General features: G+C 37.5%; 1 protein-coding gene across 5 annotated transcripts in view; it reads left to right on the forward strand.

Annotated features, from left to right (window-relative positions):
* The first annotated feature begins 16,839 nt into the window (after positions 1 to 16,839).
* The window catches only part of MMADHC (metabolism of cobalamin associated D), a 29,567-nt gene continuing 29,068 nt past the window's right edge, over positions 16,840 to 17,338 (forward strand). The window contains exon 1 of one of the 5 annotated variants that reach the window (XM_045066618.1): positions 16,840 to 17,039. In XM_045066618.1, the coding sequence (XP_044922553.1) occupies positions 16,980 to 17,039 (60 nt within the window). In that variant the 5' untranslated portion in view covers positions 16,840 to 16,979. The remainder of the gene's footprint in view (positions 17,040 to 17,338) is intronic. The other 4 variants (XM_004743823.3, XM_004743821.3, XM_004743822.3 and 1 more) reach the window with 4 other exon arrangements.

Here is a 17,338-nt window from a genome sequence, read left to right on the forward strand (position 1 = left end):
GGCATAAGCCTAATCAAAGGAAGACTGATTACCTTCTTGACATTCTGTAAAAAGAGCAATGGCTTCTTAAGGGGCTAAAAAGCTTTCCTTAGTCATTCATTTTTAAAATAAACCTGTAATTGGACCATTTTGGTTTTAATGGCTCCTTTGATTTAGAAAAAGCAGATTCATTATAATTAGTATTTATAAATTCATGTCCAAGAGAAATTTATTAAGAATCATGGTTAAAGTTTGCAATGGACCAACAGAAGAAAATTTTTCTATTAATCCTGAGATGATTTTGCAGAACATTTTAAAAAATTATTTAACACTAAGATATTGTAACTGGGGATTTAAACTATTTTTTAAAGATTGTTAAAACTGCCACAAAACAGAAAAATCCTCCCAACGTATTATTCCACATAATACTGGAAAACCAAAGCAAACTCTGAAGAAGCAAAGAATTTACATATCATTGCCTCGAAAAATATCGCTAAGTACACAATAATAGAGCGTAATTTTATTTGAAAATTCAAGACACTTTAAAAGACTAATAAAAAGAAAATGTTAAAATTATAATCCTTTTATAGAGTCTGAAGCTTTATACATATATTCATGTGTGTACATTTATATCATTTCTGAATTGTATTACTGTGTTCATAAAAATGTTGTTCTCTTTTTAAGGGAGATTTAGATACTAAATTTTGCATTGAATCTTTAGGGATTTATGCCAAAGCTAAAGCAATATACCAAAGCAAAATTCAAGGAAGAGTAGTTTTTAAACAAAATGAATTGAAAGGTAATAAAGTGCTTATCCAGTAGGAAGTTACACATACAATCTTCTAGTTTGAAGTCAAAAGATTAAAGCTGCTTTTCACTAACCTATACAAATACACAAACTATTAAAGTAGTTGGCATATATATTAGTTCCACTTTCACTCTTCCCAAGAATTATCTGCCAGATAGAAAGGTTATGACCTCTTTGAACTTTAACTGCTCCACATGAAATAAAGCAAGCAATACTCTAAGCTTCTAAGACCCTGGAGAGATTGTAGGAGAAAAGGATACCACATTTCATGATATCTTTCCACTATAGTCGATGTACAGTTCAAAGAACTTTCTAATTCAGAGAAGCTCTATGACCCTTTTATTTATCACAGCTTAGATGAACTACTGGACTACATAGACATAAGTGCGTCTTATCAATAATTTTCTGGCTATTCTCTATCATAAACTCTGTGGGGTTTATTTGGTCTTTAATAGCAATAACTCTAAAAGTAAAAATGACCTTCAAGATCCATCAGTATATCCAGAAACCTTTCCCAAAATGGAGTAAGAAGGATGGATTTAGCACCATCACCACTCCCTGTGTTATAAACTGGAAAATCATTAAAAAACAAAGGAAGGGGCGACTGGGTGGCTCAGTGGGTTAAAGCCTCTGTCTTCAGCTCGGGTCATGATTCCAGGGCCCTGGGATCTAGTACTGCACTGGGCTTTCTGCTCAGCAGGGAGCCTGCTTCCTCCTCTCTCTCTGCCTGCCTCTCTGCCTACTGGTGATCTCTGTCTGTCAAATAAATAAATAAATAAATAAATATTAAAAAAAAATACAGGAAACAATGGCTTACCAATACTAGAGTAGAGACATTATAAGATTATGACCTCTGTGAGAAGAAAAAAGACAATGGGACCTCTACATTCACCAATTTACTTCCTAGAGACAATTTCAAGGCAATAAGCAGAGTGTCAAGCAGTTTCACTGAGCTAAAAGAGCAGAAATCAGAATTCAGGTAAACTAAGAAAGATAGAACTCATGGAGTGTAGCACCACAGAGGAAAAAGCTGCATAAAAAAAGAACTCCAAAGATTTCTATAGTGGGGTCCACTTAAGACTTTGGATACTTATCTGTGCATGCATACAAGAAACAGCCCAAGGCTGGGGAAAGAACCACAAGAAAGTGGTCAGAAAAACCCTGTGGCTCACATGAGGCTAAGAATTTGTTTTACCATAAGCCAGAAAGGGGGGGGGGGGAAATATATATATATATATATATATATATATATATATATATATATATAACAGTAAGTAGAATCCTCAGAAGAATACTACATGCCAAGGCACAACATAATCAAATTGCTAAAAACCAGGGATGAAAAGAAAAATCTTAAAATCATCCAGAAAAATAAGATACACTGTGACTCATTACATACAGAGCAATAAAGAGAAGAATGACCACAGACTCTTCATCAGAACCTGTGCAAGCAAATGTATTGAAAGAAAAATAATAAAAATGCCTATCAACAGCTCTTTCCAAAGGGAAAATATCATTCAAGAATGATAAATAAATATGCATTTCCAGATGAATAAAACTAAGAAAATTCATCATCAATAGAACTACACTCCAACAATGTTAAAGGAAGTTTCTTAGGCAGAACTAAAATAATACCAGATAGAAAGTTAAACTTTCACAGAGCATGGAAGAAAGCCAGAAATTATATACATGTGAAGGTATAAAAAACAATTTTCTGATTTTTTTAAACTACCTTCAAAATATAATTGAGTGTTTAATGTAATAGTGTAGCTTGCAATTTATAACACATGTAGAAGTAAAATATATGACAATAATACCACAAAGGTAAAGAGATGGAAGTATACTACTGTAAAGTTCTTATACCACACATGAAAAGGTATAATACTGGGGTTCCCTGGTGGCTCAGGTTTTGGCTTAGATCATGATCTTGGGATCCTCAGATCAAGCCTGAAGTCAGGCTCCCCACTCAGCAGGGAGTCTGCTTGAGATTTTCCTCCTCCCATTTTGCCCCTCCCCACAACCTGGGCACAGAGGCCTGCATGCGCTCTCTTTCTCTCAAATAAATAAATAAATATAAAAAAGAAAGAAAGAAAGAAAGAAAAGGTACAATACTATTTGAAGTTAGACTAAGTTGAAGTTACATATTGTCAACCCAAGAGAAAATAATAAAAAGCAAAACAAGGAGGTAAAAATACAACAATGGAAATAAAATGTAAATATAAAAAAAGTCAATTAATGTCCATAAAAGAAAGAGGAACAGGAAAAAGAAACATAAACAGGTGAGGCATAGAAAAGATTGAGATAGCTAGATTTAAATCTAACCATATGAATAATGACATTAAATATAAATAGTCTAAACATTTCAAATAAAAGACAGATTCCTATATTGAACCAAAAGAAAAAAAATGACAAGAAAATCTCTTTAAAGAGACATAAGTAGCTCAAAAGGATGGAAAAATATATGCCCTATTAATACTAGTCAAAAGAAAATTTGAGTGGCAATATTAATATTAGACAAAGTATACATACTTCTGAGCAAGAAATACCATCATATGAAATCATATTATCATATGACTAAAGGAGAACTTATCACAAGAAGAAATTTGTCAGCAAGACATAATATCCGGGGTGCATGGGAGGCTCAATGGGTTAAGCCTCTGTCTTTGGCTCAGGTAATGGTATCAGGGTCCTGGGATCGAGCCCTGCATTGGGCTCTCTGCTCAGCAGGGAGCCTGCTTTCCCCTCTCTCTCTGCCTGCCTCTCTGCCTACTTGTGTTCTCTCTCTCTGTCAAATAAATAAATAATCTTTAAGACATAATAATCCTAAACATGTATGTATCTTCTAATAGAACTTTCAAAAGCAAAATGTAAAACTGACAGAACTGAAAGGAGACACAGACAAATCTTAATTAAATTTGGAGATTGACACCTCTCATTCAGTAACTAATAGAATATGTAGAAAATCTGAAGGACACAGAAATTTGAAAAAGGCTGTCAACTATCTTCACCTAGAAGACATTTAAAAATACTATACAGAGCAGAACACACAAATTCTCCAAACTGAACATTTGGATTGGCAAACTGAACATTTACCAAAAAGATCATATTCAGTTCCATAAAATGTCTCAATAAATTTAGGAGAATTGAAATCTTATAAAGTATGCTTCAGGTCTACAAAATAGTTAAAATAAAAATCAATAAGGGATATATGGGAAACTCCCAAATACTTGAAAATTAAACAATGTATTTCTAAGTACCTCCTGAATAAAAAAGAAATTATAAGGAAAATTTGAAAATATTTTGAATTGAATAAAAATAAAAACACAAAAAATCAAAATTTATGGAATGTAAATAAGGCAGAGGTTAGAAGGAAAATTACAGCAAATGCTTGTATTAGAAAAAAAGAAAGGTCTCAATGTAAATAAGAAGCTTCTACCTTGAGAAATTAAAAAAAAAAAAAAAAAACCAGAAAATTAAGCCAAAAGCAAGCAGGGAGAAGAAAATAATAAAGAGCAAAAATCAATGGCATTCAATTACATAAGAAAACTATTAATCAAGATAGTCATATTGATATGAATTTATTAATAGTAGGAGATCTTAACATGCCTCTCTCAGTAATAGACAGATCATCAAAACAGAAAACCAATAAAGAAACAAGAGCATTGGGGTGCCTGGGTGGCTAAGTGGGTTAAAGCCTCTGTCTTTGGCTCAGGTCATGATCCTAGGGTCCTGGGATCGAGCCCCACATCCGGCTCTCTGCTCAGTAGGAAGCCTGCTTCCTCGTCTCTCTCTGTCTGCCTGTCCGCTGACTTGTGCTGTCTGTCAAATAAATAAATAAAATCTTAAAAAAAAAAAAGAGCATTGAATGACACATTGGACCAGATGGACCTCATAGATATATACAGAACATGCCACCCTAAAACAACAGAATACTCATTCTTCTCAAGTGCACATGGAACCTTCTCCAGAATAGACCACATACTGGGTCACAAATCAGGACTCAACTGACACCAAAAGACTGACATTATCCCCTGCATATTCTCAGATCACAATGCTTTGAAACTGGAGCTCAATCACAAGGAAAAGTTCGGAAGGAACTCAAACACCTGGTAGCTAAAGACCACCTTGCTTAAGAATGCAAGAATCAACCAGGAGATAAAAGAACTTAAACAATTCATGGAAACCAATGAGAATGAAGACACTTCGGTCCAAAACCAATGGGATACAGCAAAGGCAGTCCTAAGGGGGACATACAGGCCATCCAAGCCTCCCTCAAAAAAATTGAAAAATCCAGAATACACCAGCTGTCTCTACACCTTAAAGAACTGGAGAATCAACAACAAATCAAACCAACTCCACACATAAGAAGGGGAAAAAAAAATCAAGATTAGAGCAGAGATCAATGAGGTAGAAACCAGAGATACAGAGATACAGTAGAACGTATCAATGAAACTAGAAGGTGATTTTTTCAAAGAATCAATAAGATCAATAAACCATTGGCCACACTAATCCAAAAGAAAAGAGAGAAAGCCCAAATTCATAAAATTATGAAGATAAAGGGAGAGATGACAACTAACACCAAGGAAGAGGAAACAATCATTAGAAGTTATTACCAACAGTTATATGCCAATAAGCTAAGCAACTTAGATGAAATGGATGCATTCCTAGAAAACTAGTAATGAGATTGAAGCAATGATCAAAAACCTCCCAAAAAACAAGAGCCCAGGACCTGACAGATTGCCTGGGGATTTCTACCAAACTTCCAAAGAAGAAATAACACCTATTCTCCTGAAGCTGTTTCAAAAAATTGAAACAGAAGGAAAAATTCCAGACTCCTTTTATGAAGCCAGCATTACCCTGATCCCCAAACCAGGCAAAGACCACACCAAAAAGGAGAATTTCAGACCAAGATCACTGATGAATATGGATGCAAAGATTCTCAACAAGATCCTAACAAACAGGATCCAACAGCACATTAGAAAGATTATCCACCATGACGAAGTGGGATTCATCCCTGGGTTACAAGGATGGCTCAACATTCGCCAATCAATCAATGGGATAGAACAAATCAATAAGAGAAGAGAGAAGAACCACATGGTCCTCTCAATTGATGTAGAAAAAGCATTTGACAAAATCCAGCATCTGTTCCTGATTAAAACACTTCATAGTATAGGGATAGAGGGAATATTCCTGAACTTCATAAAATCTATGAAAGACCCACAGCAAATATCATCCTCAATGGGGAAAAGCTTGCAGCCTTCCCGTTGAGATCAGGAACACAACAAGTATGCCCACTCTCATCACTCTTGTTCAACATAGTATTAGAAGTACTAGCAACAGCAATTAGACAACAAAGAGAAATAAAATGTATACAAATTGGCAATGAAGAAGTCAAACACTCTCTATTCACAGATGACATGATTCTTTATATGGAAAACCCAAAAGACTCCACCACCAAACTACTAAAACTCATACAGCAATTCAGTAACGTGGCAGGATACAAAGTCAATGTGCAGAAATCAGTGGCTTTCTTATACACTAACAATGAAAATACAGAAAGGGAAATTAGAGAATCGATTCCATTTACTATAGCAACAAGAACCATAAGATACCTGGGAATAAACTTAACCAAAGAGGTAAAGGATCTGTACTCAAGGAACTACAGAACACTCATGAAAGAAATTGAAAAAGACACAAAAAGATGGAAGACATTCCATGCTCTTGGATCGGAAGAATAAACATTGTTAAAATGTCTATACTGCCGGACACCTAGGTGGCTCAGTGGGTTAGCGCCTCTGCCTTTAGCTCAGGTCATGATCCTGGGGTCCTGGGATCAAGTCCTGCGTCGGGCTCTCTGCTCAGCGGGAAGCCTGCTTCCTCCTCTCTCTCTGCCTACCTGTGATCTCTGTCAAATAAAAAAAAAAAATTTTTTTTAATTAAAAATAAATAAATAAATAATTTAAAAATAAAATGTCTATACTGCCTAGAGCATTCTATACTTTTAATGCCATTCCGATCAAAAGTCTACCAGTATTTTTCAAAGAGCTGGAGCAAATAATCCTAAAATTTGTATGGAATCAGAAGAGACCCCAAATTGCTAAGGAAATGTTGAAAAAGAGAAACAAAAATGGGGGCATCACGTTGCCTCATTTCAAGCTTTACTACAAAGCTGTGATCACCAAGACAGCATGGTACTGGCATAAAAACAGACACATAGACCAGTGGAACAGAGTAGAGAGCCTAGATATGGACCCTCAACTCTATGGTCAAATAATCTTTGACAATACAGGAAAAAATATCCAGTGGAAAAAAGACAGTCTCTTCAATAAATGGTGCTTGGAAAATTGGACAGCTATATGTAGAAGAATGAAACTTGACCATTCTCTTACACCGTACACAAAGATAAACTCAAAATGGATAAAAGACTTCAACATGAGACAGGAATCCATCAGAATCCTAGAGGAGAACATAGGCAGTAACCTCTTTGACATCAGCCACAGCAACTTCTTTCAAGGTATGTCTCCAAAGGCTAAAGAAACAAAAGTGAAAATGAACTCTTGGGACTTCATCAAGATCAAAAGCTTCTGCACAGGAAAGGAAACAGTCAACAAAACAAAGAGGCAACCCATGGAATGGGAGAAGATATTTGCAGATGACAGTACAGACAAAAGGTTGATATCCAGGATCTATAAAGAACTCCTCAAACTTAACACACACAAAACAGATAATCATATAAAAAAAATGGGCAGAAGATATGAACAGACACTTCTCCAATGAAGACATACAAATGGCTATCAGACACAAGAAAAAATGTTCATCATCACTAGCCATCAGGGAGATTCAAATTAAAACCACATTGAGATACCACCTTATACCAGTTAGAATGGCCAAAATTAGCAAGACAGGAAACAATGTGTGTTGGAGAGGATGTGGAGAAAGGGGAACCCTCTTACATTGTTGGTGGGAATGCAAGTTGGTGCAGCCCCTTTGCAGAACAGTGTGGAGATTCCTCAAGAAATTAAAAATAGAGCTTCACTATGACCCTGCAATTGCACTACTGGGTATTTATCCCAAAGATACAGATGTAGTGAAAAGAAGGGCCAACTGTACCCCAATGTTTATAGCAGCAATGGCCATGGTCACCAAACTGTGGAAAGAACCAGATGCCCTTCAATGGACGAATGGATAAGGAAGATGTGGTCCATATACACTATGGAGTATTATGCCTCCACCAGAAAGGATGAATACCCAACTTTTGTAGCAACATGGACGGGACTGGAAGAAATTATGCTGAGTGAAATAAGTCAAGCAGAGAGAGTCAATTATCATATGGTTTCACTTATTTGTGGAGCATAACAAATAACTTGGAGGACATGGGAAGATGGAGAGGAGAAGGAAGCTTAGGGAAATTGGAAGGGGAGGTGAACCATGAGAGACTATGGACTCTGAAAAAACAAGCTGAGGGTTTTGAAGGGATGCGGGGGGTGAGGGGTGGGAGGTTGGGGGAACCAGGTGGTGGGTATTGGGGAGGACACACATTGCATGGAGCACTGGGTGTGGTGCAAAAACAATGAATACTGTTACGCTGAAAAGAAATTTAAAAAAAAAAGAAAAAAATCAATGGCATTAAAAACACAAAAACAATATAAAAACAATGAAACCAAAAACTATTACTAGGAGAAAATCAATAAAATCAATAAATGACTAGACAGACTGAAAAAAAAAGGAGACACGAATTACCAATATTTGGAATGAAAAAGAAACATGACAGATCCTAAAATATTAAATGAAGATGACTGCCCCTGAAGAGTTTATAAATCTAGTTGGTAGGACAGGCTCTATGCACAGAAAACAATGAACAATCATACTCATTTCAATAATGATAGTAGTAAATAACAACAACAACAATAATCCATTACCTATTATATGCCAGAAGTTCTAAGTACTTATATATATCAAACTGTTAAACTGTCACAACCATAATAGGTAGATACCATTATTAATTACATTCTACAGATGGGTATCTTAGGCACTCACCTAATGTAGATATGACAACAATAGATAAAAGATAATTTAGTAATTCAGACTCAGAAAGAAAAATCAGGACAAGGAGGAGAAAAGAGGATTGCACTGACCTTGCAAATTTGTCATGGAAGAGATAAATCTTAAACTAGCTCTAGAAGGTCTATTGTGATGTCTACCAAGTTTTTAACACTAGGTGTCACAATCTTGTGTTAGCAGAGATCTAGTACTTCAACAGAGTAGTTTAAATCAATGTTTCAGCCATTTCAACAAACATTTATTGAATACCTACTATGCTTTTGGCTCTGGGATCATAGACACAAACAAAAGATGGAGATCTCTTGAATATGTGTATACACAAAATGCAGCATACTGGTAGATGTCATTGAGGTACAGTCTTTACTCTCAAAAAGCTCATAATCTGGTTAGTCTATGTATGTGTGTGTATGGGTGTGTGCATGTGTGCAAACAAAAAGCAACTGAGACTAGGTAATTATGAGCTAAGCTGAGCAACATTATATATGAGTTAGGAAAATAGAAGATTAGTGTGTTATCCAGACATAGTTTCATGAAGGAGATGCTTTGTAGCTAAATACTGAAAAACTAGTCTCATATATAGAGAGAGGGAGGGAAAATAGAGGGATAATACCAGCTGTTGATAAGATGAGGAAAATTCAAATGGGAATAAGCAGTCTGCTTAGCTAAAGGTAGGTAATGCCAGGAAATAGCTGAAGATAAAGGTAAAGGTGAAAAGGGGGCAGGAGCATTATAAAATGGAGCGTTGAAAATATAGGCTTGATAAGTTTCTCCCCCAAATTCTAACAAAACCATTCTATTTTAGTCAGGCAATGAGAAAGGGCATAAATACAAGAGGGAGTGCAGAGAATCCCCAAAACAATAGAGAAAAATGTTTCAGTGATCATTTGCTATGCACACAATTTCCTAGGAACTCAGAAATATCAATAAAAATTAAAATAGAGAAAAAATATATCTAATCCAAGATTTTATTGATTTTTAAAAGACAAAAGCTTCTTTAAGCAATTAATTAACAAGCATCACTAATGCGACCAAATATCATCAAAACCATATAAAAGAAAATAGGAAGCTAGAGTAATATAGTCATTGATATTCCTGTGGGCTGATAAGTGTCTGCTCCGCTCAAATGACAGGGCACTGGGTCTTCAGTGTGTCCAAGGGATATTCCCATTGCAATTTGTCAGCAGACTGGCAAATGTTCTTAGTGACAGGAACACACAGCCCAGGAATACAGTCTTATCCACATTCATAGCTCAAAGCACCTCCATGCAGTGTTGTTCTTCCAGCTCCCTCTAATGACCCCAAATACCAGTTAAACAGCTTCACCACCTCAGGATCTAAATTTGGATATAGGTATCAAGTTTGAATGCCTGATGAGACTAACTAAATAATTTGCAGAAGTGTGAAGTAATTAGTCCTAGAAAAAAAGAAAAAAGAAAGGAAATCCCCAGAAGTGGATCTGAAATGGTTCCTGTTCCTGTGTAAGTTTCATAAGATCACAGCTGAGAGAACATTCTACCATAAATTGAAAGGCTCTGCATTAACAGCAGGAAACAAAAACCCATTTCACAACTCATCCCCCACTAATTCAGAATATCCGCCACAAATTCTCAAGTCGTCACATTGTCATATATCGCCACCTAGTGTCCACAGGCAGGTGTATTTAACACCAGCTGAGCCCAAAGGTGGCATTTTTCCACGGGCACCTTCAAGGGCTTCCTGCTAGACTTATCTGTTCACCACCTCAGGATTCCTAGTGTGATCCCTCATTCTACTTCAGGGCATACCAATGAAAGTGTAATAAAGAATTTATTTTATTGTAGTTAAACTCCTATTTTGTGGATTGTCCCCAAATACTTTGAAACTGCGAAGTTCTCAGTTCCAGACAACTTTCTCTCCCCACTCCACTCCTCTTTTTTAAGAGACAGAGGTGGGCAGGGGGACAAGGATCCCAAGAAGGCCCCACGTCCAGCACAAAGCCCCAGCCAGGGCTTGATTTCACAACCTAGAGACCATGACCTGAGCCAAAATCAAGAGTCAGAAGCTCAACCGACTAAGCCACCCAGGCGCCCCAGGATGACTCTTCCTTGACACTTAGCATACATCTGACTCCTCACAATTCCTTCTTACTGTTCTCTATTATTGGGCTGTACACTCTATAATGGATGTCTCTAGAGTACATACATTTTGATAGCATTATCTGCTGGATGAGATATAAGTGGAAAGAGAGGGCTGTATCAGAAATGCATCCCATTGTTCATAATACCAACATTTCAATGGCTTTAGAATTGTTTCATTTTGTAGATTCACCTTTTCCCTCCCTCTACTCCAAAAACCACACAGTGCGAAAGAGAAAGAGATGTTAATGAATAATCAAAACCAAACATGATAACAGAATATAACAAAATTAAAATAATTACAAAGATTATTTTACTTCAGAGACCCCACTTCTTTCCAACCAATCTTTAGAGTATAAGCCCAAGCAAGCCATTTCTAGACAGGAAGTATGACACATTTTTAAAGATAGGAGCTATTAGATGGCAATAAATTCTCTCAAAGCATTTTAGACCTACATTACGGTCTGAATCAGACTTTTCTTGTACTAGGAAAAATAGAAGATGCAAGCAATTAGATGGCTGTAGACACATGAATACAGGACAGCTTTCTTAGTTTGTCTTGGAGTTAGATGTGCTAGATTGTCATATAAAATTTAGGGCACACTTACAGTAGAAAATTACTCTTTGTTTATCTGAAACTCAAATTCAACTGAGTGTCCTGTATTTAATCAGGCAACTCTCCTTGGAATGAAACAAAAGACCTTGGTGGAGAAAATAACTAGGCTCCTAGCAGAACCAGAGTCATTTTTATGAAAATGGCTGCTTTGGTGGGGTTCCAGAGACCAGTATCAAAGCAAAGGCCCAACACTGTATGCCTTCAAATAATATTCTGTATTAGTTTAATGCTTCAAAATTCATGAAACATTTCACATTTATTACATTATCTGGATTCTCCTAATGACAATCTTTATGCGGTTATTTTTTTTGCCTGTCTCAAAGGTTATAGATATTAAGGAATTGTCGTGGTGATCCAAAGGAAACTGTACAAAAAAGCAGAACTTGAATCCAAATCTCCCAGTATGGTACAATGTCTACAAATAAAGAAAATGTTTGTATGGACACTACACAAGACCTTCCATTGTGACATAAGGCCAGGAAAATGAAGATATTCTCAGTTACTGAGCAGTCTTACATACTTTCAGACTAGAGTCCCATTTGATTTTTTAAAGATTATTTATTTATTTGTTTGTCAGTGAGAGATGACAAGCAGGCAGAGAGAGGAGGAAGCAGGCTCCCTGCTGAGCATAGAGCCTGACGCAGGGCTCCATCCCAGGACCCTGGGATCACGACCTGAGCCGAAGGCAGCAGCTTAACCCACTGGGCCACCTAGGTGCCCCCCATTTGATTTTTTAAAGCACAGAGCATTCACTTCATTTCCCCAAGTACGATAAGGTATCATTCTCCTGATGTAGGTTTATTCACACAGACACAACCACTACACTTTGCGAGCCATTTATATGTCCTAGAGACCCTTAATAAAATCCAAATTTGTTTAACTCACAGTTCACTTTCCCTGGATCTTTACATTTGAAATTTAGAGAATGTTCTTGTAATAGTCCCATTGGCTATTAAGGATCAAGTTTGTTTTTAAATTGTAGAGTAGTGACAGCTGGTGTTCATAGTGTGTATTACACTTCTTCCTAGCACAGTTTTTTTTTTTTTTATCTTTTACTTATGGTCCTCAAATTCTAGTTCTCATAAAAATTCCCTGGAGAATTTCTTAAAATGCAGCTTCCTAAACCCTCATAGATTCTGATTATACATATCTGGGGTAATGTACACTATTCAAGCCCCAATGCCACCATTCCTTTCCTCCTCCTGGTCAATCTCATGTAAGAGAACATTATTGTATCACCCCCACAAACACTGTGCACATACATGGAAACCAAAGCTGTTTAAGTATAAAGTTCAGAGGAGTTCACTGATGATAATGCTGATAATAACGATAAAGATGATCTCAGTGCTCACTTCGGCAGCACATACTAAAGATGATCTCAGCTAACATTTATTGCACACTAAGTGCTGTGCACTGTGCTAAATCCTTTACATGGATTATCTCATATAATCTTCTAAATGTATCTATAAAGTAGATAATATTAAGGGCACCTGGGTGGCTGAGTCAGTTAAGTGTCTGACTCTTGATTTCAGCTCAGGTCATGATCTCTGGGTCCTGAGACTGAGCCCCATGTCTCCAGGCTCAGCACAGTGTCTGCTTGTTCCTATCCCTCCGCTCCTTCTCCAGCTCATGTGCACTCTCTCTCTTCCCCTCAAGTAAACAAATAAAGTCCTTTAAAAAAAGTAGATAATATTATGGTCTCCATTTTAATGACAAGGAGGCAGAAAGATGACCAGATAGATAATTGTTATATCTAATATTACAATTAAAGTCCAATGATTGTATGTATCACATTCAAACTAAAAACCAAAATATTAAATAAAAGGCTTCTCTTCCATTACGTCCTAGAGATACAGGTCATTCACTCTCTGTAATATTCATGTGTTGCCACCTAGCAATAGGTGGCTAGAACATACAAGGTGCTTCCAGGAAAAGCTTTAGTTTTCTAGAAATGACTAAAATATATGTCTATCTTAACATATCAAATACTAAAGAGATAGTCCATCACTGATGTAGGCAACTTAAAAAGATGTATTCTTAATAGTAATATGATTGAGTTAAATAATAAAAACCAAGTGTTCACAGATTTTTACATTTATTCACACTCTTTTTAAATTTCTATTATTATCATTTTACATGTTGTTTTCTTGCAACCAGGTAATAGCTCCATGTAGTATTTTTTAAAATAACACGAGATATTGTCTTCAAACTTCTAATGTGCTTTAGATATGCATGGCTGAGCAGAAAAAAGTCCATTTTGTCTTTTGCTTTTATAATCCTACTGTTTTTACAGAAAGAACCAGCTGCAACAGAACAGTCTTGCCAAGTTGAGAACTTAGTGATTACTATATGTTTCTTAGTTTGCATAAGTATACATCTTTTGTTATTGAGAATTGGTGTTTCTAGAATAAAAGGGAAGCCAGATGTTTACCAAAAAACATCAAAGCAGGCAGCTATAAAAGTCAGATGAGAAAGAAAACCCCCAAGAATTACATATTGGCCTCTGAATAATCTCATAATGTGGTGAATGGATCAATTTTTACAGTTCTTCGATGGTCCTCCTTCATCTCTGTAGAATAAGAACAATCCAAGAGAAAGGGGAAGGGAGAAGGAAAATAGATAAGAGTAAACTGAAATAATCTGAGAGACAGCTACTTACCTCTCTGTCTTCTGAGTTTTACTGTTGTGGAAGGCATGGAGATGTCGGAGCCAGACAAATCCAAGGTTTAATCTCACATTCACCACTACACGTAATTGTACATCATCGAGCAGTGTACCTAGCCTGAGTCTCATTTTCTTCACTTATGCAGTATAGACACCACTACTCTCCCAGCCCAGTTGTCAGATAGATGGATGTCATGAAGGTATGGAGGCTGGAAACAGAAAAACAAAAAGCAGCTGTTGTTAACGGTAGCTTGTTATTAGTGACCCACACTTCTTCATCTATTCAACTTCACATATTCAGCAAACATTTATTGATCACCTCTCTGTAGCAGGAATACAGTAAAGTCCCAGAATACAGTGAACAAACAGATAAAGTCTCCGTCCTCAAGAAGTTTCTGTTTCATCCTCTGAATACCAAGTTATCAGAATTCCACCTCCCCACACCCCACTCCACTGAAATTCCTCTGGAAAAGTCACTGTTGCTGGATTTATCAAATAAGATGAACCTCAATAAGAACTTTTTGTAACATCTAATAATATGGAGCAATAATAACAGTAATTCTTGATGTCTAGAATCCTGTCTCCTGATTTCCTTCTACTTTCTGACTGAAACTTGCCAGTTTCCATTGCCAGGTTTTCTTCTGTTATCCCTTTAATTAATATCTCTTAGTATTCTGACTTTGCCCTTTTTCTTTTGTACTCTACACTAGAAGTTCTTGAACATTCAGAGTCATGAACTCCTTCAAGAATCTGAAAAAGGTATGTACCCTCTCCCTATGGAAAAAAAATGAATCTATTTACAAATATACAAAAATGTGCATACATTTCAGAAGTGTCACAGACACTTCCTTCTCATAAAGCCTATTGTCGAACTTCAGGATAAGAGGTTCCCATGGCTTGAATAATTACCCATATGTCAAGGACCCTCAAATTTCTGTCTCCTATATAAACCACTTTCCTGAGCAATAGGCCTATTTTCAAATGACTTATTGGCAACTCCATATGAATGTCCCTTAAGCATCTTACAACTGAAGTTATCCCAAACCAAACTCTTCATCATTCTCCAAACATCTGTTCTTCTGGAAGACAATACATGTGGGAGAGAGAACACTATTTTGAACCTAACAGACCTTGATTTAAGTCCAACCCTGGAAGCCTCAGAAATATACTTAGCCCCTTTCTTCTTTCATTTCTTCTTCATATTTAACATGAGGATAAAGCTCTATTTTCCATATCGTTATGAGAATTAAAACAAATAATGTGAAAAATCTTATCCAAGTGCAACCACATAGTATACATTCCACAAATACTAATATTACTGAATTCCCAATAAAACAAAAGCAACTCTATTCACCAAATATCCTAAGTCAAAAATTTAGAAGTTATCCTCACACACCCTTCCAATCCATCCTCTAAATGGCAGCCAGAGGACCTTCCCAAGATACAAATCTGGTAACGCCATGACTCTGCCTCAGTCTTCCCAGTTGCTTCTCATTGCTTCCAAGATTACATCTATCTTAGTACTGCACTGAAGAATGACTATGATCATGGCCCCTGTCCATGCCAAACCCATTCCCTTGACTACCTGTAGATCTCCCCAAATGTGCACAGTGTTTCAGATTCCACAACTCTGTTCACACTGCTCCCTTTGCCTGAAGTATCCTCACCCCTCCACATCTTTTCTTGGCATTCTGGTAAACACCCATCCATCTTTCAAAACACATACAAGCATATGTGCTATGATGTTACTCCTGACAGCTTCCTGCCATACTGTTGATCACGGACTCCTTTTATCTCCCACCTGAACCTGACAAATGATTTCTATCGTGGCAAAGATGAATAGCATATGCTTCCTGATATCAAAAAGCTTACAATCATCATTCAACCAGAAATCCTATTATATAACGGGGACAAGTAAACCGAAGAGAAATTTCCAAGGCATGAAAAAATGGGTTCTATGTAACTTCAACACTCAGCTCAGTGGTCCTTTCTTAGAAGCCTTTCTGTGACTCCCAAGCTCCGAGCTCTGTGTGCATGTGTATGCTTTAAGTGTTAGCTATATATAAATTCGTTTGATCTTTACAGTGTGTGGAGCAAGCACTATTATTCTCCTTTTACAGGTGAGGAAACAGAAACAGAGACCAACTTACCTAACCTTACCTACCCAGAAATATTGGTATGAAGAAAGTATGGACTTCAGTTAATTAAAAAACAATTGATAAATGAAAATGATATATGTTTCTAAATAAATTGTTTGATAAATACCTATTGAGCCTATTAAGGGCCTGGGACATAAACAGAAAATCACGAACACAGTGATTCGTGAAAAACCAGTAACTATGATATAAAGAAGTTAAGATTGTATCTCTTGGTGGCAGTTAGAAAGCCTTGGGGTGGAGGAATCTAGCAAATGAACCTATGAGTTAATGAAGGAAACAGAAAGAGCCCTCAACCCAGATCAGGAAGCCTCCTCCTTCCACGTCACCCCACCTCACCTTTTCTCCTCCTACATGTTTGCCCCCGGCTATCCAATAGGAGGTAGGCTCTATGGTCCTTTTGTGCGCGTGCGCATCATTAATTCGACGATCCTTCCCATCGATGCTTTCAGGAGCAACTTCTTCAGCCTGGTCACTGCCAGCGTCTACGCTACCCCTGCGGCCGTCGCCGCCGCCATTTTGACGGCGCAAAGAGTGAGGGTCTGGGACGGTTGGAGGCGGCGGCGGCGGGACTGGTACGGATGGTTTCCGCCCGCTATAGCCCCTCCAGATTCGCCGCCTTCTTGGTGCCACGGCATTCGGTATTGCCCCTATTCCGACAGGGTCCCTGTCGGTGTCCCTAGTTCTGTCACTCCGTCTGCAGGCTGTTTTCGCTTCCTCACCGTCAGCTCCGTTCGAACCCTTTTTTTGGAGCTGTGGTCAGACCCCCCCCTAATCTGTGTTAAAATGCTCGGTTCGACCCTGGAACTCTGTTTAAGCCTTCGGCTCCTCGTTCCCCGCCCTCATCTGATCCGAGTTGCTTGCTGGAGCGGGGGCTGAGGGGTGGGGGCACACACCGGGAGGGCTGGGTACGGCACGGCCTCCTCTGGGCAGGGATCTG

This window comes from Mustela putorius, unplaced genomic scaffold (assembly GCF_011764305.1).
Source record: "Mustela putorius furo isolate JIRA1106 unplaced genomic scaffold, ASM1176430v1.1 tig00003869_pilon_pilon_pilon, whole genome shotgun sequence".
In the NCBI taxonomy this organism is placed as follows: domain Eukaryota; kingdom Metazoa; phylum Chordata; class Mammalia; order Carnivora; family Mustelidae; genus Mustela; species Mustela putorius.